The 16,179-nt window shown below is 44.0% G+C and overlaps 1 protein-coding gene across 3 annotated transcripts in view; it reads left to right on the plus strand.

Annotated features, from left to right (window-relative positions):
* Window positions 1-6: 6 nt before the first annotated feature.
* KDSR (3-ketodihydrosphingosine reductase) overlaps window positions 7-16,179 on the plus strand; it is a 48,913-nt gene continuing 32,740 nt past the window's right edge. For all 3 annotated transcript variants that reach the window (XM_006141835.2, XM_027766173.1, XM_014582009.2), the window contains exons 1-3: window positions 7-116; window positions 5,247-5,336; window positions 8,608-8,664. In XM_006141835.2, the coding sequence (XP_006141897.1) occupies window positions 9-116; window positions 5,247-5,336; window positions 8,608-8,664 (255 nt within the window). In that variant the 5' untranslated portion in view covers window positions 7-8. The remainder of the gene's footprint in view (window positions 117-5,246; window positions 5,337-8,607; window positions 8,665-16,179) is intronic.

Here is a 16,179-nt window from a genome sequence, read left to right on the forward strand (position 1 = left end):
GCCGAGCGATGCTGCTGCTGGCCGCCGCCTTCCTCGTGGCCTTCGTGCTGCTGCTGTACATGGTGTCTCCGCTCATCAGCCCCAAGCCCCTCGCCCTGCCCGGCGCGCATGTGGTGGTGAGTGGCCTCCTGTTGCTGCGCCCCGACCTCCGGCCGGCGACTGACGCCAGGCCGCTGACGGCCCTTCCCCAGGCCTTGGCCCCCAGGAAGCGACGGCCCAGGGGAGGGTCACCTGCAGCCCTTCTCCCCGGCACTGTCCCTTCAGGCCGGGCGTCCGGCCTTGGGGATCCGCCTCCGCTGCACCTGGCTCCTCCTGAAGCCGGAGGGCGGTGCGACTGGGGACAGCGCCAGCCAGCGGGTTCCTGGAGCGCCAGGGGCTCGGTAACTGCTGGTTAATCCCCGGAGCATCCCCAGGATGTGGATATTTTTGTCCCCAGTTTTCCTGATGAGTCAACTCAGAAACAGAGAGGCTGAGAAACTTTGCCAAGGGCACAGCGGTCGGTGGCGCGCAGCGGGCTGGGACAGGCGCTACCTGCGGGGTGGGCAGGGGCCGAGCTCAGGGAAGAGGCGTCCCAGCCGCCAGGACCCTCCGGGGCAAGGAGAAACGGGAAGGTGGCCAGTGCGAGTGGCAGGAAGAGCAGCTGCCAAAGGCTTCCAGGAAGTGGCTCACCTGGAGCACACTGTTCAGAGCAGGGGGCTGGCGTTCGGGCTAGCGGTGTTGGGACGCTTCTGTCCCGCCTCTACCGCTGGCCTCTGGCTCAGCCCGGACTCGGCAGATGGCCGTGCTCCTCTGCGAGCCTTTGCCGTATTTCAGAGTCGGAAGAGTGAGCTCAACGACTTGGCCAGGGCTTTAGGAACGAAGGAAAAGTGGACGGACTCGGTTGCTTTCTTACTGGAAGCTCGCGAATTCAAGGATCCTCCAAGTGGCGGCACCTTCCTTGAACCAAAAGAAAACGCCTCCTTCCTGCGCCCAGCACGTTGCGGGCTCCAGGGGCTTTCTCATCGGCTTTCATATTTGGGTTTCCCAAACCGTAGGCACACAGAGGCGGAGTTGTAAATCGGGAGGGTTAGTTACCAAGCTGGCAGCAAAAGTCTTGGGGCCAGAGGTGACCTGTCTTGGCTGCAACCCAAGCCCCAACCCCACTGAGCAGTCAGGATGGATGACTTTTTTAGGGTGCTTTAATGTAGACAAGAGTTTGCAAATGAGAACAGGGTAGTTACTTTCTCCTTTGTAAAACTCAGCTTATGTTCAACTCTGGCTGTTCCTGATGCGTGAGGTAGGTGAGGTGAGGAGTTGAGTGTAGATCCATTTAAAAAGGGGGGAGAGGGAGAAAAAAGCAGAACTTTCCAGTCAAGGTGATTTCTGAAAGCTTCACACCTGCAAGAGAAGTTTCTCCTCAGAGACATGGCTTTAAAAGTTGGATTCTTTGAAAACTTGTGCTCACAGAGCATAACTTGAAAAAAGGCAAAGCCAAAACAATGTAAATTTTGATTCAATATTTTTAAGAGTTTCGCGTAAATCTTGTCTGGTCCTTTTTTTCCACATCAAGCTGCCGGTCAGAGGTAAGATAATAAACACCAGGTGGGGCAGCTCCATGGCAGTCGGCTCCCACATGGCTGGCTGCCCTGTTCAGGTCCACACCAGATACCTTGCATGTGTGCCCCAAATCCCCACAGGGTGGAGAAATGGAGGAGAAGAGGTTACAGCATGGCCATGCCCCAGCAGGGGTGCGTTGTTTGTCACTCCAGCAAACACAGGCACCTCTGACAAAAGAAATACGTAAACAAATAAATAAAATAAAAACTAAATAAATGAACACTAAGAACTTATTTCCTCCACCACGCTTTAATACACCACTATAAATAATGTGAGAATGACATGAATAATTCACATGATGTCACCATCTGTCTTTTTTAATGTCATAAGAATGATCGTGTAATTCTTTTTCTTGAGGTTTGTTACGACTAGACCAGGTGGTGTTAGGAGAGTGAGTTAATCTTTAGTGTGCCTATCTGCGTGAACGCTGAACAGACTTAGAACTAGTTATTGTTTCATTTATAGAGCAGTTCTCTTCTATCGGTGTTACTGCCCTACTTAAGGTAATAAAACTGCAGGCAGTCTCACACCAAACATACCTATTTAAAGGCCCCCTTTTTGGGAATGACTGGGGGCAGATATTGCAGGGGACCATTGTATTGCTTTAATAAGAGGTATATATTGTGATTAAAGGGACAGTGACAAGTAAACAATATCTGCAGTTAACCTAAGAGGGAATGACTAAGAAAGGAAATTATTATTAGAGTGTAATCGTTAATACCCCCCATCTAGGCTGAATTTGGCAACTGTTAGGCAACTCAGTATACGTGGATTAACCTCAGCCTTTGTGCAAATCCCTTATTTATTTTTTTTGTAATGTTCCGAATAACATAGGCCAATTGGCATAGTGTATTCTTAGATATTTCTTACAAATTAGCTGGTTTAACTAGAAGGATAGTTTCCTATGAACAGGGACCCAAAAGCTGAAGTCTTACTTCTGTTATGGAGAGATCTTTTAAGTGAGCGGACTTAAACCTTGTTTTGCTTTGCGTAAAATTCACACAGCTATTACGGACACAAAGGATAGCAGTAATAAAAGCTAACTGCGTAGCACTTCAGAGCGTATCGATTTTCTCAAAAACCTCAGAACTTCTACTTCCATTAGTTCACTGGAAATTTTCTTCACATTGCTTTTCTTGCCATTGTGTTTTTCAGAAAAGTGGCATCATACACCATTTGCAGATAAGGCAGACAGGTGTTTATTTAGCAGCTGCTGATGCGGTACTGTGCTGGGCCTGTGCGAGACCGAGCGGACTTGGTCCTGCAGGAGCTGATTATCTGGCAGGGAGCTAAGACTTCCCTCTAAGTAACGGACAAGGTGGATGGCCACAGGTGAAGAGCAGCTCTCCGTTACAGAGTCAGGAAAGTCCTCCTGCGGGAGGGAGGTTTGAAGGGCCCACTGCAACATAGGTGTTTGGAAATGCAGGTGTGTGAGGGATGCGGGGTGGAGGGACACCTGAGCAGTAGGGCAGTCTGATCACACAGGGACATTTGTAGAGATCCTGCTGGTTATGGAATTGGAACATCTGGTGAAAGGTAATAACCCTTAACAAGCCATGACATATCTGATAGCAGCCCCTTGGAAGGTAACTCTAGCCTAAGCAATACGTTTTTACAGTCAGCTGTATGTAACGGGGAAATTATCCAGCAAAGACATCTCTTCCATGGTGGCAAGTTGAGGCCAAAGAGAAGTTGAGAGATGCCTAGGAGTCACATGGAGATAGGAACATTTGTGTGAGAGCGGCTTCTTGAAGGTTTTAAGCTCATGGGCAGGATCAGAGATGTTCCTTATAGTGTGTTGTATACAGAATAATGAAATATTCATAAATAATCAAGATGTATAGGGAAATGACTAAGGTTTTAAAATTTTAAATTGTATTTATTATCATTACTATTATTATTGTGACCAGAGAGAGACATGGGGGAGATGGAGTGAGAAAAGCAGCCAGGTCCAAGCTCGAACTGTGGTCAGCCATGTTGGAGTCCAGGGCTTCAACCGCCAGACCACCTGCTGGACCCTGGAAATGACCAGGTTTTGACATAGCTATTTAGTCAGGCTTGTGAAGCCGTGTAGTTTTCCAAAAGATAACTTTTTAAACAGTTTGTCAGAGAGCATGTACGCTCACCAGAGAGAGGAGAAAACAGCCCCTGAGGGGGCATGGCCATGCCGTAATCCCTTCTCCATTTCTCCCCTCTGCTAGGATTCTGGACTAGTGCACAGACTGCCCAACGTGGCTTCCCAGCTGCTGGGGCCAGGACTCCAGTCACACAGTCAGCCTTGTAGGTTCTGGCTCCCTTAACCACCAGACCGTGGGACTAGCCCAACAGTACAATTTGTTTTTTCAAGCAGGATAGGATTCCATAGAATATTATCTAATTTGTATAGGAAAAATGGCTAGAAAACTATAATGTCACATTTGTCTTATTAAATAAATATATATTGAATCTTTCCTAAGTGCCAGGAATTTACTGGGTTCTCAGAGAAGTCATGACATATTTTTCTATGAAAAACTGCGTCATGACTTTTCTGACGACCCAAAAGTGAGGAGCAAAAATAGAATTGATCATTTTATAGAGTTTATGTGCAGGGACCAGCTGAGAGGGATGGTTGTGAGTCAAATAATTACATGAACAAAGGCATGACTGATTAATTATGTAAGTGTAAAAAAACGAAAAGAAGGGTTGAGTGGGAGCGAAGGCAGTAAAACCCTCCTGAGGAAGTGGGGTTTGAGCTGAGATTTGATGGGCGACTAGGTACCAGCTAGATGCAAAGGGGAGGACAGCATTCCTGGTGTGGAGAACAACGAGCAAAGGCCCTGAGGTTGAGGGGGCTTAGCACTGAAAGCCAGTCTGTGTGACTGAGCCTCAGATAGTGAGAGGTAGAATAGTGTAAGAAGAAAAGCGTTCCTTTTTAATATTTACTGGTGATTATTTATTACTGTGGTAGGAACTAGTTATTTAAAATATCATAAGATATATTCAGGTAGTCACCCTTTTAATCTGTGGTCGAGCTAGTAAGGAAGTTTTGCATAGATGAGTAGTAAGGAAGTCAGATTCGTCTGGACTTGGAATCAGAGGTAGACCATTGTGTCTATATATACATAATACATATATGTATTTGATATTTTTGCTATAGGGTACGTGAGCTTGTTGGAGAGACGAGAGAGACAGGCAGAAAATGAGAAATCACCCCACAGGGAGGATGGCTATTTCTTTTCCTCCGTTCTTCTCTTGGGATTTTGGGCATGCACACACATGTGCCCGGCATGAGTTTTGTAAGCCACGGGATTGGGGACTCTAACCACAGTCAACTTTGTGGGCGGGCATCCAGCAATGTGACCATTACATCATCTGCTGGTCCCTGCACTAATGTATTATTATTCACTAGATTTATAGGGCACTCTTTTCCCAGTGAAATCAGAAAAATATTACAGGTTTGCATTTGTAGGTTAGTACCCCACACTGTCAAAGCAGCAGGCCTTGCTGACAGCTTCACCTTTTTTGTGCTTGAACTTACTCCATCATTTGGTGTGGTTTGAAAAAGCACCAAACGCTTAACACTCAGCTCGTGTAGATTCATGTTTCGAACCCATAAACTTCCTACGGAGGGGAAGTTTCTCGAGCTGAGAAGGTGTTACTGTCCTTTGCAGGTGACAGGAGGTTCCAGCGGCATTGGAAAGTGTGTTGCTATCGAGTGCTACAAACAAGGAGCCTTTATAACTCTGGTTGCACGAAACGAGGTAGGTCCACCTGGTTCATTATTATTAACCAACTTACTCAACTCGGCATCCATTGAGGAGGCGAGACTAGCCTTCTGTTAGCATCATCACACTTGTGCTGCGCTGTGCTTGCTTCCCAGTTGCTGGTGCGATTCCTGAACTACTGGTTCTTATATGTATACCAACGACTTCTCAGTTGAAGCCAGGTCGGCTCAAAAAAAAGCATTTAGTGCTGAGGACCAGCAGATGGTAAAATGATTATGTCACTGGACTCCCGTGTAGTTGGCCACAGTTTAAGTCCCGGACCCAGCAACTTAAAAACTCACTCTGGGCACATGTGCTTGCATGCCAAAATCCTAAGAGGAAAATGGAGAAGAAGGGATTGTGGCGGGCCATCCCGCCCCCCACCCAGGGGATGATTTCTTGCTTTTCTTCTCTCTGTGTGTCTCCCATGAGCATGTGCGCACTATAGCAAAAATCTCTCTTAAAAACAAAAGAAATGTAGTGCCAACCCTACTATAGATCTGCAGATCTTGAGATGGGAGATGTTGAGACTTGGTTAGGTAGCACACTCAGCCCTGGGAAGCCAGGGAGGCCCCACATCAGCCCACGGGTGCCGGCAGCAGCGATTCTGAAGCTGATACCTGAAGGTATTTCATCATCATTTTTCTCTGTAATTTGCTTATGATATGATCTGCATCTCTGGTGAAATCCATATACCACAGAGGAATCTCATTCTTCCCTGAAAGTTTAGCAAAGCATGTTTTTCTGTATCAAGCTAACACAGGGCCTGTTTCTTTTTCTTTTTTTTTTTAGGATATGTGATCCCTTTTTGTTTTTTTTTTTTGTTGTTGTTGTTTAGGTTTTTGCTATAGGGCACATCTGTCCACCAGAGAGAGACAGTGAGAAGGAAAATGAGAAGTCACCCCCCAGGGAGGAGGCCCACGCTACATTCTCCTACATTCTCCTCCCAGGATTTTGGGCACACATGCACACGTGTCTGGCATGATTCTCCAGCCACTGGATCTGAGATTCGAACTGGGGTCAGCCATATGGGAGTCTAGCATCTTTACCACCATGCTATCTGCTGGCCCCCAGAATCTGTTATTCTTGCCAGAGTCAGTTCCAGAGCTCAGAGTAGTGATGCCATGTGCTCATGATGTCATGAAGTCCTGCCCCTGACACAGGGGCTGGCTTTATCTAAACTGCTTCCGTTGCTGCCGTAGGGCTTGGCACACATGGGTGCTCGACAGATTTATTGAATGAAAAAATAAAAGAGGAAGTGATGGAGAGATGGAAGTGCCAGTGTGGCATCGTTTCTTAGGGATGGACAGCTGAACCTGGCCCAGTGGAATGACGGATCAGGACGGGCTTCTTGGGAAGTGTTTAAATAATGACACAGAATTAGGCTTGGGCATCATATTGTTTTGTTTTGTTTTTAAATAATAATGGCAGAATAAGCTACCTGTCTTTCTTCTAGTTTTCTTTAGTTTTTGCTTTCGGGTACGTGCACTCATTGGGGAGAGGCAGAGAAAGTGAAAGGGAAAGTGACAAATCATCCCCCGGAGGGATGGCCACACCACGATCCCTTCTCCTTTCAGGATTTTGGGCATACACACACATGCCCCCAGCATGATTTTCAAGTTACTGCGCCTGGAACTTGAATCGCACAGTCAGCCCTGTGGGATCCGGTGCCTCAATTGCCATGCCACCTGTTGGTCCACTGCCTGTCTTTTTTTTTTTTAAGTTTTTATTGTTTCTTTTTCTCATTAACAAAAGAGACAGAGAGATAGCACCCTCAGTAGGGTCTGGATGACATGATCCACCCTCAACTTCAGCCAACCCACCATCGTGGGCACCTGTGTGCACATTGTCCTTAGCGGGTCTCTGGACATGGCTCAGAACATTCGCTCGTAGGTCAGCCTCGCAAAGCATCGCGCTTCACTGCTCGAGTCACCGTATGGCCTCTCCGTCTTTTATTTATACTTTGACATCTTTCATGATGAATTTGCCTTTTGGCACTGAAGCTACTTACAGGAATGAAAACACAAATTTAATAAAGTGGCATTTTGTGAGTTTTTAACACTGCCAGTATTTGGCACAAGGTAAATGAAAAAGGAGGCCTGGTGCTCAGAAGCTCATCCAGGACCTCGGATTGCCAAAGGTGAAAGCACAGAAGAATCTTCTTGCGTTGAGAAATTCTTTATTTTCTGGGGTAATGTCTCACTGCAGTCTGGGGAAGTCAAGTTGTATGTGTCTTCATTCATAGAACAGTGTTATTTTCTTAGAGACACATTCATGCTTCAGTATCCCACATGTCCTGTGGAAGAATTGTCCTCCCCTTTTGTTGTTCTCTAGTTCTCATGATTTAGTTAAGTTACTTTTGTAGCAAATTAAGAGCCGGTAAACCGGTAATTATCTTCATAGAAACAAGTAAAACAAACAACATCGAGTCTTTGCAAGAACTAATTACATGGGTAGCTTAGCTTGTCTTCCAGATTCATGTTTACCCAGTCCATCTAAAAAGTGATTTTTTATGATATTTACTTTTGTAATAAAGGTGGAAAATACTAGATGCTAGTTTACGAAGGCACTCTTGACTTGGAACCTCATGCTTCTCTTAGCATTGGGAACTATCGTTTGTTAGTATGGTTGCTTGTTTTATGTCACAACGAAATGATAACAGATCAAAGCATCTATTAGAATTGATAGGATGGGGACCAGCAATTAGCGTAATGGCTATGTCGCTGAACTCCCACTAGTCGACAGCGGTTCGAGTCTGGACGCAGTGGCTTAAACTCACTCCGGGCGCGCGTGCATGCGTGCCCAAGATCCCGAGAGAAGAATGGAGGAGACAGGATTGCGGCGTGGCTATCCCCCCCTCCCCGGGGGGGTGATTTCTCGCTTCCTGTCTCTCTGTCTCTGTCATTTTGGCGAGCGCACGCACCTTATAGCAAAAACCTCTCCCAAAAAAAGAAAAGAAAAAAAAAAAGACTTGATAAGATGAGCATCGGCAATTAATACTGTCAATTTAGACTGTGAGAAATATTTATTTTTCTATAATCTTTCTCTGTAGTCAGTTTAAAACTTGCTGTCACTTATTTGGAGATTAATGAACTTTATAGTTTCTTTCTTTCATAGACTAGGGCGCACAGCTATGCAATATAGGAGCTATTCCGTGTCTTTTCTAGAATTTAATAAATATTGATACGAGTAATGGCTTCTTTCTCCTCTTCAGTAAGTAGACAGACATAGAAACAAAACTAAAGTAACCGTTCTGTATTGCTTTCAGGACAAGTTGCTGCAAGCAAAGAAAGAAATCGAAAAGTATGCTATTAATGACAAACAGGTAAATCACTGTCTTCAAGATATATTTTCTGTATAATCAACATAACTATATAAAAGAAAAAAAAGATCGAATCAACTATGAATAGTTTATCAAAGCAGGTATAATTCTCTAATTAAAATACATACTTGACTGGTTTTAAAATGGTGGAATTGTTTAAGGCCAGGCTTGGTGGCTGGCATCTGTACCCTGTCTACTTGGGTGGCTGAGGACGGAGGCTTGGGATCTGGAGGTCGGCCTGGTCAACTCAGTGAGACAGTATCTCTTTAAAAAAAAAAAAGTGAGAAGGTGAAATTCTTTGAGTTTTCTTGGAATTCAGGTTATTACCAAAAAATGTATAGGCTCTCACACACGTCCACGTCCACAAATGATCGAATAGCAAAATGTTTTAATAGGAAATTTCACGTCACTTATTTATTTTAATGAATTTTAAACAAATGCTTGAGAAAAGGGTGTTTGAATTTTTAGTTATGGATGTTTGGGATTAATAAAAGGGTAAATGTAAATAATATGTATTTCAGCATAAAACCTAATAAATTAATAACCACAGGGACCAGCAGATGGCATAATGTTTATACCACTGGACTCCCACATAGTCAACTGCAGTCCGAGACCCAGAAGCTTCAAACTCACACCAGGCGTGTGTGCATGCATGCCCAAGATCCTAAGAGGAGAATGGAGGAAAAGGGATTTCGGCGTGGCCATCCCTCCTGGGGAGTGATTTCTCACTTTCTATCTCTCTGTCTCTGTGTCTCTGGCAAGTGCACACACGCTATAGCAAAAAAAATCTCTATCCCCCCAAAATCCATAACCACATACCCATCATCCCAAATTCTAATTCTTAAGAAATAGAATTTAGGAGGGCTCCCTGAAGCCCTTCTGTGACCTGCATTTGTCTTCTCTGTCTTGTCTCATTCCTGATGGAACCTCCCACCTAATTTTTGTATTGCTCCTTCCTTGACTTTTCTTTTTAATTTTTAGAATTATTTATTTATTATATTTAAAAATTATTATTATTGGGGTTTTTTTTGTTTTTTTGGAGAGGTTTTCGCTAGAGGGCGCATGCACTCGGCGGACAGACAGAGACAGAGAGACAGAAAGTGATAAATCACCCCCCAGAGGGGATGGTCACGCCGCAATTCCTTCTCCTCCATTCTCCTCTCAGGATCTTAGGCACGCACGCACACGCGCCTGGCGTGAATTTTAAGCCACCAGGTCCGGGACGCGAACCACAGTTGACTACGTGGGAGTCCAGCAACATAGCCATTATGCTAACTGCTGGTTCCCTGTATTTTTTTTTTTTAAATCTTGCTATAGAGCACATGTACTCAGCAGAAAAAGGGAGAGAGGGAAAGTGAGAAAGCAAGCTGCCGGCTCCAGGACTTGAACCATGGTTGGCCATGAGGGAGTCCAGCACCCCAACCATCACACCACCGGCCATGCCCTCCTTGGCTTTTTTTTAATATAATTTTTTCATCTATGGTAAAATGCATGTGACCCTAAGTGGTATATTTAATTCTACTTCTCTTCATACTTTAAGGTATCTTTCTTATTTTTCTAACAGTTCTATTGAGACATGATTTGCACCCCAAGAAGTGAGCTATTTAAAGTATATAGTACAGTGGTTTTTAGTATATTCGCAGTTGCACAACTCTCAACAGAATTCATTTTAGAACATTTCTGTCCCTGCCCTCCCCTTGAAGAAGTTCGTACTCATCAGCACTCACTCCCCAATTCCCCCCAACCTCTTCCCAGCCCCAGGCAGGCACTGGTCCACTTTCTATTTCTGTAATACTATTCTTGTGTAACTTGATTTCTTCACAGTGCCATTTGAACAGTCCATCCATGTTGTTGCATAGACTTCAGCCCCTCCTTGCTTTATTGTACTCAGTTGTACATGTATTTAGAGTACCTTTCGTTTACAGTTCCCTGGTGGGGGACCAGCAGTTGGTGTAGTGGCTATGTCACTGGACTCCCATGTAGTCAACCATGGTTCAAGTCCAGACCCGGTGACTTAAACTCACAGCAGGCATGTGCATGTGCAGGCCCAAGACCCTGAGAGGAGAATGGAGGAGAAAGGATTGCGGCATGGCCATTCCCCCTGGGGAGTGATTTCTTGCTTTCTGTCTCTCTGTCTCTCTCTGTCTTTCTGGCGAGGGCATTTTCCCTATAGCAAAAGCCTCAAAAACAAAAAGAAAAACAAACAAAACAAAGAAGTTCCTTGTAGGTGGCTCTTCAGGTGGTTTCAGGTTTTTTTGTTAAACCATCTTGTTTTCGTCTGCCGCACAAGTTTTCTACTATGCCTCCTGGTGCACGTGTGCAAGAATGATATACCCCAGAAATGGAATTGCTGAGCTGCAGCAGGCCGGCATCTTCAACCTCACCAAAGTGCTTATACTCCCACCGAGAGGGTGTGGTGGTTCCTGTTGTTCTCCATCTTCACCAATACTTGTTATATTAGCACACTTACATTTTTGCCTGTCAGGGATTTTTTTTTCCATGATAAAGCATGTGCATGCACATGTGAAAGCCTGTTGCATCTTGGGGCCTTTGGTGTGTGCCCGGCATGTGTCAGGCTGACCAGGCCTTCGTGTGGGACCTGGCTTCTCCTGGGCAGCAGCTTTACAGCTGCACCTCAGAGCTGGCCTTGGCTTTTTCATTTCTGTCTTTCTGATGGGTTTTAAATAATATTCACTGTTGTTTTACTTCCCTTTTGCTTCCCCTCCAAAATATGTTAGAGATTTTTCTATGTCAATAAAAATAATTTTTCTTCACTGTTTTAAATTGCTGCAGCGTATATTGGTCACATCATAGTAATCAGTTCTCCGCTGAGCTGTGCCTGTTCCTTTACAGCCAGTGCAGTCAGTGCTGTAGGTGAAAATCCTTGTCCATAGCTCCTTGTACATATGTGCAGATTTTTCTCTTGGACTGTGGCCTCTGCCTGTATATCATCCTTTTTTTCATTGCCAGTGGGCACATGTCTTCTCCAGAAAAGAGAGGGGGAGAACTCCCTTGTGGGGCGTGGTCATGGGATTCTGGACATGCATGCACATGTGCCCAGCATGTTTTTCAACCCCTGGGGCCGGGATTCAAACTGTTGTTGGCCGCTTGGAACTTGGCTGCCTTAACCACGAGGCTATGGGGCAGCCAGCCTGTACCCCATGCTAATAAGTCCGCAGACATTGGAAGGATGCCAGCTCTGCACACCCCCTCACTCTTTTTTTTTGGTATTTATATGAGTGCTCATAGAGCAGGGAGTGTCCAGGTCCCTGGAGTTTCAGTGCTGGCAGCTAAAGGCGTCTTGACTGGTGCCAGCGCTGTCTCTGTTCTGGAATCTTTCATCAGCCTTGGGACTGTCCTCACCTATCAAAGGACTTTAGGTCACGTGGAAAATTCTTGTCTTTCACATCCAGGATGGGAGGTAGTCAGGGCTGTGGTGGGCAAGGGTGAGCTTGACCCTTCTTTCCTACAGATCGGGGTTGTTGCTTCCCATTTCATTTTTTTCCTGGTAATTTAACATTTTTCTTTAAAATTTCACTTGTCTTTGATAATGATTTTATTTACAGTAAGTGATCTAATATTGCTTAAAAGTATAAAAAGGCATGTTTAAAAACTAATCATACAGTTCCTTCTTCCTTAAAACAAAACCTATTCTGTATGATGATGTGGGTGTGTGATAGCCCAGGGCAACTTGGTCTGGAATGTTCCAGGTGGTGTTTTCAAGGCAGTTGGTTTTTGTTTTTGTTTTTGGAGGAACTTAGATCATTTCCATCAGGTCTTTTTTTTTTTTTTTTTTTAATAATATTTTATTTAGTTTTACATTTTCTCACCAACATTTACTTTACACATCAAAAAATTTTTGATCATAGTCCATAGTTCTTGACAGATAATAAACGACTATCAAAATTTTCAAAATACTGAATTTTAAAATAATGTTCAAAATATCTGTTATAACTTTGTGATTCTGTAACAACAGAAACAGTATGGTTTTAAATATTTTTGAGGAAGTATTTACATGTCAACTACTCAAACTATTGAGTGCTCTATGAGCACTCATATAAATACCAAAAAAAAAAGAAAAAAAGAGTGAGGGGTGTGCAGAGCTGGCATCCTTCCAATGTTTGCGGACTTATTAGCATGGGGTACAGGCTGGCTGCCCCATAGCCTCGTGGTTAAGGCAGCCAAATTCCAAGCGGCCAACAACAGTTTGAATCCCAGCCCCAGGGGTTGAAAAACATGCTGGGCACATGTGCATGCATGTCCAGAATCCCATGACCACGCCCCACAGGGAGTTCTACCCAGCACACAATTCAGACATGAACCTTCTCAAATCAGCCCTGCCTACCAAGAATTCTTTGATACACCATCTGCTAGCAAAGATCAGTCTCTTTTTCTTCCTTCAAAGTCTTCCTCAAGATAATCTTCTAGTTGTGGCTCTCTTTTGCAGTCTACTTAGTACAATGCTGGGCTGGAAAAGTCCAGTTTATGATACGAATTCTTTCATAGAGCTTCTCTAATCCTCTCTGCCAGGCAGAACTGTTTATGGTGCCAGGCCATCTTTCCAAGAGCTTCTGTTGGCTTACTTGAGATCCACCTCAGTTCCATAGTTTTCTGGTTTGATCTTCAGATGACATTCTAGTCAAAGCCTTGTCCCATCACAAGTATTTCCAATTTCTGATTCAAGGCAACAGGTATTACTGAACTTATACCAATAACCATTCTGCCACCAAGTAAGAATACTCCCAAATATTTTCCAATTCTAGAGGGGTCAGGAAGGGAATTCCATTTAAAGAAACAAGCAAGAAGAAAAAACATTTAAACAAATTCCTAAACCTATCAACAGCTCAAAAGAAAACAAAATCCTTAAATTGGGAAAACAAAGCATAGTAAAGAAAAAGACAGTAATGTTTTACCCAAAAGCCATAAAATTCTGCTTCACCATCTCAGTCATAGGTAATTAATCTTTCTTCTGTTGACTATGCAGCATTAATGTGGTCCAATCTTTCCATTTAAATCCTGGAAGTTAACATTCGACTTTATTATTGATATTTCTTGTCCCTAGCATTAAGTTGGTCATTTTTTGGGTTGCTTTTTTTGTTCTCTTCTTTCTGTCTGTGTGTCTTCAATTTTCCTGGTAAAGCACTCCTTGCAGAACTTCTTGAAGAGCTGGTCTGGTGTTGGTAAATTCTTTCAGGTTTTATTTATCTGAGAATGTTTTTATCTTTTCTTCCCATATGAAGGATAATCTTGCTGAGTATAGTATTCTTGGTTGAAACGGTTTATCACTTTGAGTATATTTTCCCATTCTTGCCTTACTGGCATTGTTTCTGATGAGTGGTCCGATATTAGCCTGATGGGATAACCTTTATAAGTAACCGGATGCTTCTGTCTTGCCAATTCTAGTATCTTGTCTTCCTCTGTGCATTTGGCCAATCTGACTATGATGTGCCTTAGAGAAGATCTTCTTGGGTTGATTCTATTAGAGGTCCTTTGTATTTTGTGGGTCTGGATATTTGAGTGCCTCTCTAAATTTGGAAAGTTTTCTTCCAGGATGTCATGGAATAGATTTATCAATGCCCTTATTAGTTTCTTCACCTTCTGGGATACCTTTTATCCAGATGTTTGAGCACTTAATGGTATGTAGTATTTCTCGTATGGTATTCTCGGTTTTTTTGAGTTATTTTCTCAGCTTCTTTGGTTGTTTTTTTCTAGATCAGAGGTTTTGCCTTCACATTGAAATTTCTGCATGGACTAATCTGCTTTTAATACTTTCAAGGGAGGTTTTGATTTCCTGTATTGCAGCCTTCATCTCTAACAGCTCCATTTGATTCTTTCGTATGGTGTTTATTTCCTCTTTCAGATTGTGCAAGAACTTCCTCACCTGGAACTCATTGTCTCTTTTCTCCTGTATCTTCTGGAGTTCATTGTCTCTCAGCTCTTGCATCTCGTTTAGTTTTGTCACTATGAATATTCTGAATTCTCTATCCAACATTTCCACGAGTTCCTCTGTACTGTCTGTGAATGATGAAGGATATTCCTTTCACTTAAGGGAGAGATATTTTCTTGGTTTCTCATATTTCTTGTGCCTCTTTGGTGGTTTCTGGTCATTCTGTGATAAAATCTCTACTGTGGTTTGCAACGTCGTATCCACAGAAAGAGATTATGAGTTCAATTTTTTTTTTAAGAATTATTTTTTGTTTAATTTTATTCATTGTCATTTTTTTATTTATTGTTTTGAAGTTGACCAGAGAGAGAGAGAGAGAGAAGGAAAGCAAGCTGCCAGGTCCAGGACTTAAACCATGGTCAGCCATGTGGGAATCCATCCACCTTAACCACCATGCCACCTGCCAGCTCGAGTTCAGATTTTTAAAAAGAAGTTTCTTCCTTTAAAGCAGGAGGTTCAATAAGTGTTGAGGATTTCAATGACCCTTGGCTGAGTGTTTCGGGGGTTTAGAAGATGAGGCTTAGAGTATAGCTTTAATCGCCTTAGTGCCTAATCACGTCAGGACACATCTCAAATTTAAAAATCTATCAGGTCCTTTTTGCATGAAATAAAACTTCCTTCCTAGTGTATCAAACCCTAAGGGTATGAGTCTCCTTTATTGAGTGGGGGAGAATCTTAGTCACCACTAGCTTCTGATGTCCTCATTTCCACTGCAGCCTTCTCTGCCTCTGCCCACCTGAGACACAGGGAGCAGGTTTGGAGCCCAGGCTGCCCAAGAACCTATCTGTTCTTTCCCACACTGCACGCTGCCCTTGGGCTTGGCTGTCCACACATGCACGCTGGCCTGTGTGGATGTGCTTCCCCCACATGCACCCTGTCTCCCCCCACTGGCCTGGCAGCCCAGCTGAGGAATCTTTGCGCTTCAGCAGCCTCTTTTAGGACATAAAGCAGCCCTCTGTTGGAGGGCTAAGCTCCGAATTTGAAAACACTACCCTAGAAGGAAAGTTAAAACAGTAGTTCATGGTTCAGCCCTCTGGGGGCTCTGGACTTCCATTTCATGAATGTCTATCAAATCAAGCACCGATGCAGATGTATGCGCCCCCTCCCCGTTTTTTCCCCCTTCTTTCCTTCCTTTTTTTTTTTTTTTTAAGTCCAAATGACTTGTTTTCTGTGGTGAGCACAGGCTGAGGGCTTCCCCACCATCACTCTGTGCTGTGACCCTCTGTACCTGACCAGGTTTGTACTGGGTGGCTCTGGGGGATCTCCATTGGTAAACCTTGTTTGGGGAATCGGTGAGTGGCTTCTTCAATTTCAGAGCCAGGGATCTTGGGCAAACCCCAGAGTGAGCCAAACGTGACTTGGCTTCCAGCCCAGGTCTGGTAGTTCACAACTGACTCCCTCTCTTCCTTGCCATGATCCACTTGGGTTGTTTACCTGACTCTGTCTCTGGTCGTGGGTCCAACTAAGGGGACTTCTGAGAGGTGGTGTTTGCTTATCTCTTTGTTAACCTACTAGTACTAAATCCTACTAGGATACTCAGAGCCCTGATCCTGCTTCAAAGGGTATATTTTTAA

Source organism: Tupaia chinensis, unplaced genomic scaffold (assembly GCF_000334495.1).
Source record: "Tupaia chinensis unplaced genomic scaffold, TupChi_1.0 Scaffold000065_1, whole genome shotgun sequence".
Lineage (NCBI taxonomy): Eukaryota > Metazoa > Chordata > Mammalia > Scandentia > Tupaiidae > Tupaia > Tupaia belangeri.